The sequence below is a fragment of the Silene latifolia genome, chromosome 4 (assembly GCF_048544455.1).
Source record: "Silene latifolia isolate original U9 population chromosome 4, ASM4854445v1, whole genome shotgun sequence".
Taxonomy (NCBI): Eukaryota; Viridiplantae; Streptophyta; class Magnoliopsida; order Caryophyllales; family Caryophyllaceae; genus Silene; species Silene latifolia.
The window spans coordinates 62,546,195-62,560,281 of NC_133529.1; the positions used below are offsets into that span (position 1 = coordinate 62,546,195).

Below are 14,087 nucleotides of genomic sequence, written 5' to 3' on the forward strand. Positions count from 1 at the left end.
GTAAGGAAGTGGGAAATGGTCCTTTTTAGTGGCCGTGTTCAACTTCCTATAGTCAATGCACATCCTCCACTCTGTAACAAGTCTAGTAGCAATCAATTCATTCTTATCATTTTTTACTACTGTAGTACCTCCCTTCTTAGGTACAACTTGGACAGGACTGACCCATTTAAAATCAGATATAAAAAAAATTATACCGGCATCAAGTAATTTCTGTACCTCTTTTCTTACCACCTCCTGCATCGGGGGGTTCAGTCGTCTCTGGCCCTGTGCACTAGGCTTGTGGCCTTCTTCCAAATGAATACGATGCATACAAAAATCAGGACTAATACCTTTGAGATCATCAATGTTATACCCAATTGCCTTTTTATGAGTTCTCAAAACAGTCAACAAAGCAGATAGTTGACCTTCAGTTAGGCTAGCATTGACGATCACTGGGTTCATTTCACAGTCATCAAGAAATTCATACTTGAGATGAGAGGGAAGAGGTTTTAATTCAGGTTTCTTTACCTCAGTTACCTTAGGTGTGACACCCAAACTATATACCTTCTGATGTGGGCATTCCTCTCCAGTTAGAAGCCTCTCAATCTGATGAACTTCTGGACTCCATGAACTCGTCTGATCAGCTGGATCCGTGACAAGGGCAATCTCTAGCGGATCCCTGTCCAAGCACATAGGAAGACACTCATCAATAGTAAAATCAACAACATCTATACTATGACAAGTCTCTTCTATCATGGGATTCTTTAATGCTTTTTCCAAGTTAAATATAATCGTATCATCCCCCGCAGCTAAGGTCAATCTCCCTTGCCTAACATCTATAACCGCCCCCGCAGTATGTAAGAACGGTCTGCCCAAGATGATAGGGATTTGGTTGTCTTCAGCCATGTCCATGACAACAAAATCAACGGGGATGAAAAACTTCCCAATACGAACGGGAACATCCTCTAACACCCCCAATGGGTGTTTAACAGTTCTATCGGCCATCTGCAGTGTCATATTAGTAACTGTCAACGGACCCATATTTAATTTCTTACAAATAGAATAAGGCATAACGCTGACACTAGCTTCTAAATCACAAAGAGCTTTACTAATAGAAAGATGACCAATTTCACAAGGGATAGAAAAACTTCCTGGATCCTTTAATTTAGGTGGTGAGTTGATTGGCAACATGGCACTGCACTTCTGAGTGTAAGTAATAGTTTCCACCGCGTCAAAGGATCTCTTCCTTGTCAAAATCTCCTTCATGAATTTCGCATAAGCCGGCACTTGAGTAATTAATTCAGTGAAAGGGACACTTACCTGTATATTCTTCACGACCTCCATAAACTTACCGAACTGCTTATCCAGCTTGGATTTTTGTTGTCGATGAGGAAAAGGTAGTGCAATAGTTATAGGCTCGACTTGCTTGTCCTTAGAAACAACTTTTGAAACACCGTCAGCTGTCGAAGTGGTGCCTCGATCGAATCGAGGGGTGACTCGATCGAGCTGGCTGGATCCTCGATCGAGTCGGGGCTGACTCGATCGAGGAACCTCTTCAGGTTCAGCTCCTTCGCCTTTTTTACTTTTATCGTCAGCTCGTGTTTCAACTTCGTCAGGTTCTTTTTCATCATCACTAAGCTCCAAATTACCCAAACCTTTGGGATGCATATAAGGGACCTCATCAACAGTAATGGGCACGTCTTTCTCAAGGATTTGTAGGTCGGGATTCGTATAAGAAGTACCGCTCCTCAGCTAAATAACATTAGCTTGCTCATGAGCTTGTTTACCTTGAGGAGGAAGACCTACGGCCTGTTTTGATGGGTTTTGAAGTGCCATCTGAGCCACTTGATTATCTAGCATCTTGTTATGGGCAATTAGCTCAGAAATTTGAGCCGTGCCTTTCTGCGCATCGACAAAGTTTGTTGCAAAAGATTGCGCAACTCGCCATCTCATTGTTCGGAGCTTGTTGAGGAATTTGTTGAGGAGTTTCTTTGAGGAGGTCTGTTGATATTGATTGTTAAACTGCTGGCCTCCTTGATTTTGCCTTTGATATCCCCCTTGTGGTTGACTACCACGATTGTTGGGAGGGATATAAGTATTCTTTTGCGGTTGTGGATCACTGCGGGTTTTGCACATTTCGACTAGACCATTGAAGGAACGGATGTTCCTTCGTTCTTTCATTGTAAAAGTTGGAGAAAGGTGTACCTTGTGCACCTTGTCTGTAAGCCTGAAAGGCATTAACCTGCTCTAATGTGCTCATACAATCAGCTGCACTGGGACCATCTAAACCGCATCTAGCACAAGACTCCTCTACTTGCTGACTTATAGCATGAACTCTCTCCTTACTACCCAATGATTGGGTAGTCTTTATCTCAGCAATCTGGGCAGAAATAGTCTCCAGCTGTGCCGCCAAGGCACTATCAACTCCAGTACCTCGCGTGCTTCCCCTAGGATTTCCATACCTGGCGGTATGGGTAGCAATCTGATCAATCAACTTCCACGCGTCACCATCATTGGTGTTATCTTGAAACCTCCCATTAGCAGAAGAATCCAAAAGGGCACGATGATCGTCAAACAACCCGTTATAAAACTGGTTGCAAAGGAACCACTTTGGGAAACCATGATGGGGAACTGATCGAACTAAACGCTTGAAGCGAGTCCAAGCTTCATTCAAATCTTCAGTAGCTCCTTGCTTGAAACTAGTAATTTGATTCCTCAAAGCATTAGTCTTTTGAGGTGGGAAGTACCTCTTGTAGAAAGCAAGAGCCAAGGAATTCCATCAGAACTCCTTCAAAGATCCATATCCATATCTCTCAACCACTCGGCAGCTCCATCTTTCAGAGAGAAAGGAAAGAGCACCGCTAACTCGATCTTGTGTCACTCCGGTGTTAATGGAATAGAACAAAGCAGAGGTGACAAATTTCTCCATATGCGTCGCAGATCCTCGCACTGTCCCTCCAAACATATTTCGTTCCACCAAATTGATATAAGATGGTCGAATCTCAAAAGTTCCATTGGTAGTAGTGGGCGCCTTAAATCCTTGTGGGATAGAAGCTAAGGTCGGCTCTCGAGTGACCGGCTAGAGTAGGCATGATGGTAGTTTCGGGAATATATCGTGGATCGGAATTTCGAGAATAGGAATTCCGTCCTCTTCCTCTTCGTAGGACCGATCGGCTGACTCTGTGGAGCTCGCCGTTTCGACGTCAAGTATACTCAAGTCTTCTACTTGACCCACTTCTTGATTAAATTTCCGTCTGTAGCGAAAAGTCTTTTCTGGTTCAGGATCAAAAGGAATAATCTCGGACCTATTAGACCTGGGCATAAACGGAACTAACAAGAAAAGTGTGAGAACGGTCTCAAGAATTGGGTTCCCTGAGACAAAGAGACAAAATAAACACAAACAAACTAAACAATTGTTGCCTCCCCGGCAACGGCGCCAAATTTGATGTGGCTAAAGTCGTATCACCAAACAAAAGTAAATCTATCTCAGGACTAACAAGAATAGCTAGCAGTAAGACAGGTATCGAATCCACAGGGAGGCGGTAAAAGCTAAGTCTGTAATTATTTAAGTTGTCTAAAGGTAACCAATTTCTGGGGGGTTTGTTTTGTTTTGATCTAATTAACTATTTGCAAGTAATTAAAAGGAGGTTTAAACAATAATATTAAAGGTCTAGGATTTCCGGTTCACTAGGTCAATTATTTGGGGATTATTAATCAATTGCTAAATCTATCAAGCTGTTTAAGGTCATAAGATCGGTCGACTCAATTATGCCCTTTAGATCGATTCTAACATGCGGTCGCTATAATTAGATACAATCTATTTGATTATCATGACCTATATTAATTCTAACCCGGTCGGCGATAGGATTAATTCGCTACACTAATTAACAACTCAGGCCTTAAGTTAATTAACTAGAAGAAGTACAATAATCAAACAACAGCTTAAGCGATATCAATAGCAATTAATCAATTTTTCCTTTTAATTAACCTAGATCCCCCTCATCCTATATGAGGGAATTAGCTACTCATAATGATAACAACAACAACAACAACAACAACAACAACAACAACGATTAAGATTGAAAACATAATTAAAAACATGGAATAACGATGAACAATTAACATAAAGCAATGAACGATTAATTAATGAGGAAAGATTAGTACCGTCACAAGGAAGAAATTAGGGTTCTAAGAAAGTATCCAGCAGTATGAAGGTAAAATAAAACGTAGTCTAACATAAAAGTACGAGTTTTTAATTTATAACAAAAGATAATCGTTTTAGGAAAGTCCGGAAATAAATCTGCCAGAGAGGTTCCTCGATCGAGCCAGAGGTGACTCGATCGAGGACAGTTGCTCGATCGAGCCAGTGGTGACTCGATCGAGGATCTTGCTTCACAGACGACTTCCTCCTTTCTTTCACTTCTAGCCTTCGTGCTTCCTCGTTCCTCGTGCCATGCTTCGTGTATTCTACTATGCCGTCTCTGCCATGCTAATCTTAGCTTGATCATACTCATATCGAGTCATTTCTGCATCAAAACACAAAATAGCGGCAGTATCGACAATTCATTGAAATAAAGCATATAGATGATATAATAGGCACGAAACGGTATGTAAAATGGTATAAAGGGAGCTATAAAAGTATATATAAAAGTGATACATCACCTAATCACTCAACGACGCTCTAATCTTCTCCAAATCTCTTCCTAGTGTGTGTGTGATCGTTAGCAAGTGCATTCATCCTTTGTTTCATCGTCGGTAAGTCCTCGTTTCTATAATTCGGTTGTTTATCGTTGAGGGTTTGGCTTTAATTATGATTTGGGGAAAATGGGGTTTTGCATATAGTGATTGTTGTTATGTGATTGTTGTTAGGCGAGGACTTCGTAGAGGAGCCGTTCTAGATGGCTTGCTTGTGTTTCTTGCAGTTGTGCTAAGGTAGGGTTTCCCTACTCAGTTTTACTGTTTAATTGAATTAAGATTGATGTGGTACTATGATCATTGTAATTGTTGTTGTGATTGTCTGTTGATCTTGGAGTTGGAGTATTCGGGTTGGTGTTGGTGTCGTGATGGTGATGATGATGATGATGATGGTTCGCGAGGTGCGTCCTCGGCTGAGTGGAGTCACTTGCGGGAGTGGCTTCACGCCCTAGTTTCGCCCTCCGTGGAACCCGCCACGAGAGGGGATGTGCACATTAATGGGACAGGGTTATCGTTCGTTGATGAGCGGGGGCTTAGGTGGGGATTGGCTGCGGTCCCCCACTGGCGGCGAGGATTACCTGTTGCGATGGGTAATCTGGCAGGGCTACACACTTTAGTGTGTAGTCAGTGATTGTGTATGATTGGGAGACGGAGGTGGATGTTGATCAGCTGATTACCTTATTGTACTTGTCGTACTTTAATTATTCAGTAACTGACCCCGTTGTTGTTTTGTAAAATCTGTGGTGATCCATTCGGGGATGGTGAGCAAATTGTGACAGGTGATGCAGTCGTTTAGCTTTTGGGCAGTCATGGGGAGTCACCACACAAGCTTAGCTTCCGCTGTCAAGAGTTTTAGTTGTCTTTTGTAGTTGTTGGTTTTATGATAGTACTTTGGTGTCGGATTTTGAGATTATGTAAACTTTACTCTCTCGTACTTTAATAAATGTGTTTTGGATTGTTCACTGTGATATTGCAACCTCGGGCAACCGAGATGGTAACAGCCTTTCATGCTAGGGTAGTCCTTGGTAAGGTACCTTGGTATGAGGGGGTGTTACAGAATCAGACTGGCAGGTAAATTAAAATGACAAGAGAATAAGAGGGGAGGAGTAGGTTGCGTCTAAAAAATCTCCCTCCTATTCGGAAGATGTTAGAGTTACACCAGGTGTATGAGGGCTATCATACACAACCAATTAAAACGCGCCACTTGTTAAACTTGAAGAATCTGATTTTAATCATTAATTCCCAAGATTCCTTCATTATTTGTCCTTTAATTAATGTTCTCGGTATTGACAGCCTATCTTATTAATTAATATAAATTTTTCAACAAATTTTTATTTAACTCTGATCTACTAATAATATATTATTATTTTTTGTATTTAAGTATTATTGTGTTTATTTAAGTTTCAGCGTAAACATTTCGTATATCTTATATTTGTACTTTGCTTATACGATATTAATTACCCCCCATCCGTATTTTTCTTTGTACTTTTTTTTTATGATTACAGTAGTTTTATTAATTTGCGGTTATTTTGTAATTAAATTTATTTTATCTTAAATTTTTCTTTGTACTTTCTCTTTATATAGAATCGTCTTATATAAAATTAAGGACTTATTCTTTTGAACTAAGATTATTTGAACTGAACTGAATTGAATTAAACTTATTTAATGAACTTAAAACTGAATTTATATAAACTCAAATTAAGTCTAAAAAGCAGGGTCCTAACTGACATAATTCAGGACAATGCACGTATATTAGACAATCAGTTGGTCTTCTTTAAGACGGAAGTATTCGTCTTAACATTAAAACGGGTCAAATATTACCCTACTTGAGCATATAAGCAAATCCATTCATTTTCTGTATACGCTTTGCTTTTGTCCTATTCATACTACTTGATCCGTCTTAAACTTAAAACGGATCCATCGATCTTAAATACAAGTAAGATTTGGGTGAGACTATTTTTTCTTATAATAATTTTTTCAAATCAAATGATGAAAAAGCCCCTAGCTTTGCGAGATTAAGGGCTCAAGGCGCCTCTTTGTTGTACAAGATTTAGGGCAAAAAGACTGGCAATTGATTTTGTAGGAGTCCTAGAAAACCTTTTTCTTTTGCCTTTCCCTTTTTATCCAAAGAGTTTGGACCTCCTTGCTAAATTATAAAACTAGTGTAATATGAAGTAACCCCTTAACTTGTAGGGCAAATGACTTCCTCTTTATGAAACATGATTGAAGCAAAGCATCCCAATTCCTAACTTAGCCTATTACTTAACTATGGTTGCTACGGAGTATATGACTAGACTTATAACATGACAACTAGCAAAGTAATACCCTTGTTTACTCTCAAGTCTCAACTTAACTTTATGTGAAATGTTACTACTTGTAATTATTATGTTCAAGTAATCCAACTCCAAGGACTAATTGCATACGATTCTTTTTAACGAGATTCATGAATGTGTTAAAAACGAATTAACAATATATGAATTGTCACGAGGTAATTCGTTTGACAGTTCATTGTACATTTGTACGTACATGTACATCAAATTATTATCGTGCCTTTCAATATTCATATTTTGGAATTCAGATTGTCTGCACAACTATCGAAACTTGATCGTGAACTTTGTCTCTCGATCAAAATTCACTACAATAGATCCAGATCTGGATCTAACAGAATTCATACATCTTCCGCTAGCTGCCAATATAATAATACTCGCACATTGAAATTTGAAGTACATTATCCAGCCAAGTGGGTTTGGTGTGGTTACTCATCTCATTCCTTAACTATGAAGTCAGGTTTATGATCATGTCAATAGAATTGGAACAAACTTCTTAATCAACCGTTTAAAAAAGTGCATTACCATAACAAAAAAAAAGCTATGAGTTTTTTTGTCAAACACTACCTATAATTTAGGTCACTTTGAAAAGAACTACCTAAAATTTTATTTTTTGTCAAACACTACCTAAAGGTTAGATTTTTTTTTTTTTTTTGTCCAACACTACGAAAATCACTATTCACGCATGAAAATTTCAAAATTAGTGATTTTAACTTGCCGATATTATAGTCGTGGAGTTTGTTTTGCTAAAATATACCGATGCTTAACCTCTTCTCTAAAAATATAGGCTCGTATCACTAGGATGAAGGTCATTATGGATGATGAGGTCAACGACTTTTAAAGTCGTTTCATGGAGAATAGGATTAAACTTAATTACTTAGGTTTTTTTTTGTGACAGTTGAAAAAAGACGTAACTACATATTGTTTTGGCTTATAGAGTCCTAATGATATAGAATTAGTGTGTTTTAAGTGAATTCTATAGACTAGTAATTATGCAGCGGAATTTAAAGAATCTGATTGTGATATTTGCTCAAAATAACGAACTAAACGGTATGTAAAACAGATCAATTGATAAGAGAACAAGATAGATAGGTGAATCTTGATCAGTACCTCGCAAGGCAATCACTCGAAACACTCAAAGGCAACCTCGCAAGGTAGGGTTCGTGTATCTCGCAAGAATAACGAATGAAACACAAAACTGGAAGTTTTATTGTATTCTGTAATCTGAAAGTAATTAGGTTACAAGGCCTTAATTTATAGTATTCTAAAACCTAATCATACTTGGGCAATAAGCAAACTAGTTTCCTTAACTAATTAGGAAACAAATAAACTGAAATAAGAACTAATCATTCAGCTAGGATTAGGAAATTATAGACTTTCCTAATTTTATTCGTAATAAATTAATTAGCTAAATAATACTAATAATACGGACTAGCTAGCACATCTACACGGTTGGATTAACCGTGTATTCAACGTCTTCTGGGCCTTTGTCCACCCAAGTGAGCATCGTCAAATAACTTGACCCAATCTTGAAGCCTTCGACTAAATGAGTTGCATTTCGACTAAGTAACACTTCATTTTCATTTTCCATCAATGCTCCTGCATCATTCTCTCCCTCTTTTTGAGAATTTGACCTCAAATTGTCGTCGTCGAGATATGGGGACAGGTCACCAACATTAAACGTTGCACTCACACCACCGTACTCACTTGGTAATTCCAACTTGTAAGCATTCGAACCGTAGCATTCTATGACCTTGAATGGGCCATCTGCTCGCGGCATCAACTTGTTCTTTCGCTTAGATGGAAAACGCTCCTTCCTCAAATGAAGCCACACGAGATCCCCTACTTTGAACACGGGCTGTTTTCGATGCTTATTGGCTTTCTCTTTGTATTTAGCATTTGATTTCTCAATTTGGGCTCTCACTTGTTCACAAGTCCTTAGAAATGTAGCCTGCCTCTCCTTTGCTTCAAAGCTCATAAGGTCTTTCTTCGGAATTGGAACTAGATCAATAGGCAAAAATGGATTAATGCCATACACAATTTCGAATGGAGCACGCCCTGTAGTTACTGATGGAGTCCGGTTATACGCAAATTCAGCATGTGCAAGTTTAGTATCCCAATCCTTTGTAGTCTTGCTCACTAGGCCACGCAATAAGCTCCCCAAAGTACGATTAGTGACCTCCGTTTGCCCATCTGTTTGAGGATGGTGCGAAGTACTGAACAACAACTTTTTACCCATCAAACGCCACAAAGTCTTCCAAAAATAACTAAGGAACTTCACATCACGGTCTGAGACAATAGTAAGGAGAATACTGTGCAAACGAACTACCTCCTTATAGTATAAATCAGCAACATTTGTAGCATCATCCGTCTTGTGACAAGGAATAAAATGAGCCATCTTTGAAAACCGATCAACAACAACCATGATCGAGTCTTTACCCCTTTGTGTTCGTGGCAAACCAAGTATGAAATCCATGCTCACTTCGCTCCATGGTTGTTTTTGGCACGGGTAAAGGCGTGTCTGACCCTTTGATAAACGAGCTCTTTGCTTTCTGACACACAACGCACTTACCCACAATTTCTTGGACATCCTTACTCATCTTGGGCCAATAGAAATGTGCACTTACAATGTCATAAGTTTTATTCGAACCAAAATGACCAGCCAAAGCTCCTCCGTGAGCTTCTCTAATAATCAACTCCTGAATTGACCCTTGTGGGATGCAAAGGCGATTTCCCTTAAACAAAAATCCGTCTTGCATTGTATAAAGTCCAGTAGGTTCAATCACCTCTTTAGCAAACGCCGGATCAGCCTTGTATAACTCTTTAATATGCTTGAAACCCAACAATCTTGCATCTAATTCAACCAACAAACAAGCGGTGTTTCGGATAACGATCGCTACAATATTAGAATTACCTGTTTTGTACTTGGATGAAAACGTGAATGATTGTAAAAACTCGACCCACTTCACGTGTCTTATGTTCAATTTTTGTTGTCCATGAATATGTTTAAGAGCTTCGTGATCAGAATGTAGCACGAATGGTTTCGGACGCAAATAATGACTCCAATGCTCCAATGCTCGTACAATAGCATAAAACTCTTTGTCATAGGTTGAATAATTCAGCCTTGCACCTCCAAGTTTCTCACTGAAATAAGCAATGGGTCATTTCTCTTGGATCAACACGGCACCAATCCCAACGCCACTCGCATCACACTCGACTTCAAATAATTTCTCAAAGTTGGGTAGCGCTAAAACAGGTCCAGAACACAACTTTGTCTTCACTTCTTCAAATACCCTTTGAGCACTCGGAGTCCAAACAAACTCCCCTTTCTTGGTTAGATCGGTAATTGGAGCCATAATTGAGCTAAACCCCTGGATAAAACGCCTATAAAACGATGCCAAACCATGAAAACTACGGACTTGATCGTGGATTTAAATCGCCAAGCTTGAATAGCTTCGACCTTGGATGGGTCCATGCTTACTCCTTCTTTTCCTACAATGTAACCAAGAAAAACAACACTTGACACCATAAAAGTACACTTTTCGAGCTTACCATACAGCTTCTGCGTTCTCATGACTTCAAATACAGCTCTAAGATGGAGCTTGTGTTCTTCTTCACTCTTGCTATAGATGAGAATGTCATCAAGATAGACAACAACAAACTTGTTAAGGAACGGCCTTAACACTTCATTCATGAGCCTCATAAACGAACTAGGTGCATTACACAATCCAAACGGCATGACAAGCCACTCATACAACCCCTGTTTCGTTTTAAAAGCGGTCTTCCACTCATCCCCTTCACGAATCCTCATTTGGTGGTAACCACTCCTCAAATCCAGTTTAGAAAACACACATGAACCGGATAACTCATCTAGCATATCATCAAGTCTTGGCATAGGAAAACGGTACTTAATAGTGATGTTATTCACGGCTCTGCTATCTATACACATTCGCCAAGTTCCCTCTTTTTTCGGTACCAAAAGAGCTGGTACAGCACACGGGCTCAAGCTTTCTTTCACATATCCTCTATCTATCAGTTCTTGCACTTGTCTCTGTAATTCCTTAGCCTCTTCGGGATTACATCGATAGGCTGGTTTATTAGGTAATGCAGCCCCTGGAAGTAAGTCAATTTGGTGCTCAATCCCTCTCTTTGGTGGTAACCCATCAGGTAACTCGTCGGGAAACACATCACTGAACTCAACTAATAACTCCTGAATTCTCGCATCATTACTCTCCATTTTTTTCACCTCTCGAACAACCAGTAAGTATGCTGGTTCCCCTCGAACTACAACCTCCTCGACCTCATTAGCATCTAAAAACAAACTGTCTTTTGCAATAGGTTTGTTATATTTGGTTGGTGACAATGGTTTCAAATGATACTTAGCTTTCCCTTTAGAAACAACATAAACATTACTTCGTCCGTCATGTTCCACCTTCCTATCATATTGCCACGGTCTACCCAGCAAAATATGGCAAGCATTCATCGGGATTACATCACATAATATCTCATCTTTATACGGTCCCAATTGCAAGGAAATTAAAGCCTGTTTCTTTACCATAACCCCATTATTCCCATCAAGCCAATGTAATTTATATGGTTTAGGATGATTCTTAGTAGGCAATTTCAGTTTAGCAATGACATCCTTAGCTATAACATTGGTACAAGAACCACTATCAATAATAAGAGTGCAAATCCGACTGTTTACCTTACAACGGGAATGAAACAATTGCTCCCTTTGCTCATGCTCAATTTGAGCAGCCTCGGTGTGGAGGCTTCTAAGCACCAATACTCCTTTCTCCTCGTCACTGTAAGGCTCCACCTCATGTACTTCTTCCCCACCACTCTCATCTTCGACATCAATAGGCTCCAATTCAGATTCTGGGACAACGAAATTTGGAATCAAGTTAATCAATTCCTGAATTGTCAGAGCTTTCTTTTGCGGACACTCATTGGCAATGTGCCCATATCCCTGGCACTTGAAGCAACGCCTCAACCGTGTCTCCTTAGCTTCCACCACCGTGCCTTTTCCCTTTTCTTTAGGATCCTCCTGTCGTGTTTCCTTGCTACTAGATGTGGTAGCTGCTGGTTTTGAGTAGGTGCTCGAATTCTTTGCATAGTCACGAGTATAGGACTTCTTGCTCTTATCCTGCTTCTCAAATTTAAGAGCCAACCTGCAAGCATCATCAAAGTTATCATAATGTTGAATTTCCACTCTTTGCGCCAAACTAGGGTTAAGGCCACGGATGAATCGTGATGTCCTCAACTCTTGCTTTTCCTCTAGATCACATACGATACTCATCTTCTCAAACTCATTTATGTAATCAGAGACACTCGAACTCTCTTGTGACAGAGATGTTAGTTTCAGATAATTGTCCTGCTCATAGTCTCTAGGAAGGAATCGCTTTGTGAGGTGCTTCTTGAGTTTATCCCATGTTTCAATTTTTGGCTTCTTATCCTTCTTACGCTGCCTCTTCAAGTTTTCGTACCACAAAGACGCGTACTTGGTCAATTTTAAGGTAGCCACCTTGAATTGCTTGTATTCATCATAATTTTTGTACTCGAAGATCCTCTCCGCCCGATTTAATCCAATCTAAGAACTTTTCAAAGCATCTCCATCTCCGTTAAACTCGGGAATGTCGAGTTTCAGGCCTCTATCATCATCGTTCTTCTTTTTGGTTGACTTTGGCTGTTCGTCCTCTTCAGATTCAGAGTGGGTGTCTGACCCTGACTCGTTCAATTTCTTCTTCTTTTTCCTAGCTAAACCGTAGCTATGCTCTTTACCACGCATTTAAATCGACCAATTTCAGCCTTGATTGCATCCATATCTTCCTTCCATGGTTGATCTCCTTCTCCATTAACCATCTTCTCCCAAGACTGATTTATTAAGCAATAAAGCAAAAACCTAGGCTCTGGTAACCAATTTGATATAGAATTAGTGTGTTTTAAGTGAATTCTATAGACTAGTAATTATGCAGCGGAATTTAAAGAATCTGATTGTGATATTTGCTCAAAATAACGAACTAAACGGTATGTAAAACAGATCAATTGATAAGAGAACAAGATAGATAGGTGAATCTTGATCAGTACCTCGCAAGGCAATCACTCGAAACACTCAAAGGCAACCTCGCAAGGTAGGGTTCGTGTATCTCGCAAGAATAACGAATGAAACACAAAACTGGAAGTTTTATTGTATTCTGTAATCTGAAAGTAATTAGGTTACAAGGCCTTAATTTATAGTATTCTAAAACCTAATCATACTTGGGCAATAAGCAAACTAGTTTCCTTAACTAATTAGGAAACAAATAAATCGAAATAAGAACTAATAATTCAAACTAGGATTAGGAAATTATAGACTTTCCTAATTTTATTCGTAATAAATTAATTAGCTAAATAATACTAATAATACGGACCAGCTAGCACATCTACACGGTTGGATTAACCGTGTATTCAACGTCTTCTGGGCCTTTGTCCACCCAAGTGAGCATCGTCAAATAACTTGACCCAATCTTGAAACCTTCGACTAAATGAGTTGCATTTCGACTAAGTAACACTTCATTTTCATTTTCCATCAATGCTCCTGCATCACCTAATTACATCTAAATTTATTTAACATAAAAGCAAAACATAAACCTATTAGAATTAACACCACCATATCACTAAAGATAGGAGTGGTGACCAAAGCATGCTGGTGAAAGAAGGTAGATTGGCCACGAGCAACTCCGTGCAAGATAACAGCAATAGCAACTTCCATAGGTTAATTCTACTTAGGTTAAACATTAGAGTGAAGCTTAGCAAAATAAATTCCAATGCTATGATATCGATAAGTTTAAATCGCTTATTTTCACATTTTCATGCCAAAATAGTGATTTTGGTAGTGCTTGACAAACAAAATTTAAACTTTAAGTAGTGTTTCACAAAAAATAAAATTTTAGGTAGTTTCTCACAAAGTATCCTAAATTTTAGGTAGTGTTCAACAAAATACTCAAAACCTATTGTAAAATGTTCAAGTTGCTGAATTAGGAAGTAATTTACATATGCATATAGCCATAGAAATGTTGAATCTACTGCTCGACTACCCTCCTGATA

The 14,087-nt window shown here is 39.1% G+C and overlaps 1 protein-coding gene across 1 annotated transcript; it reads right to left on the reverse strand.

Annotated features, from left to right (window-relative positions):
* Positions 1-9,436: 9,436 nt before the first annotated feature.
* LOC141651579 (uncharacterized) lies at positions 9,437-13,752 on the reverse strand. Its single transcript, XM_074459284.1, has 7 exons — positions 13,632-13,752; positions 13,442-13,587; positions 12,783-12,875; positions 10,854-12,591; positions 10,554-10,685; positions 10,421-10,493; positions 9,437-10,145 (listed from the first exon to the last, which is right to left on the reverse strand). Exons 1-7 carry the CDS (start codon positions 13,750-13,752, stop codon positions 9,437-9,439), a joined length of 3,012 nt encoding a protein of 1,003 aa, XP_074315385.1.
* Positions 13,753-14,087: the final 335 nt, after the last annotated feature.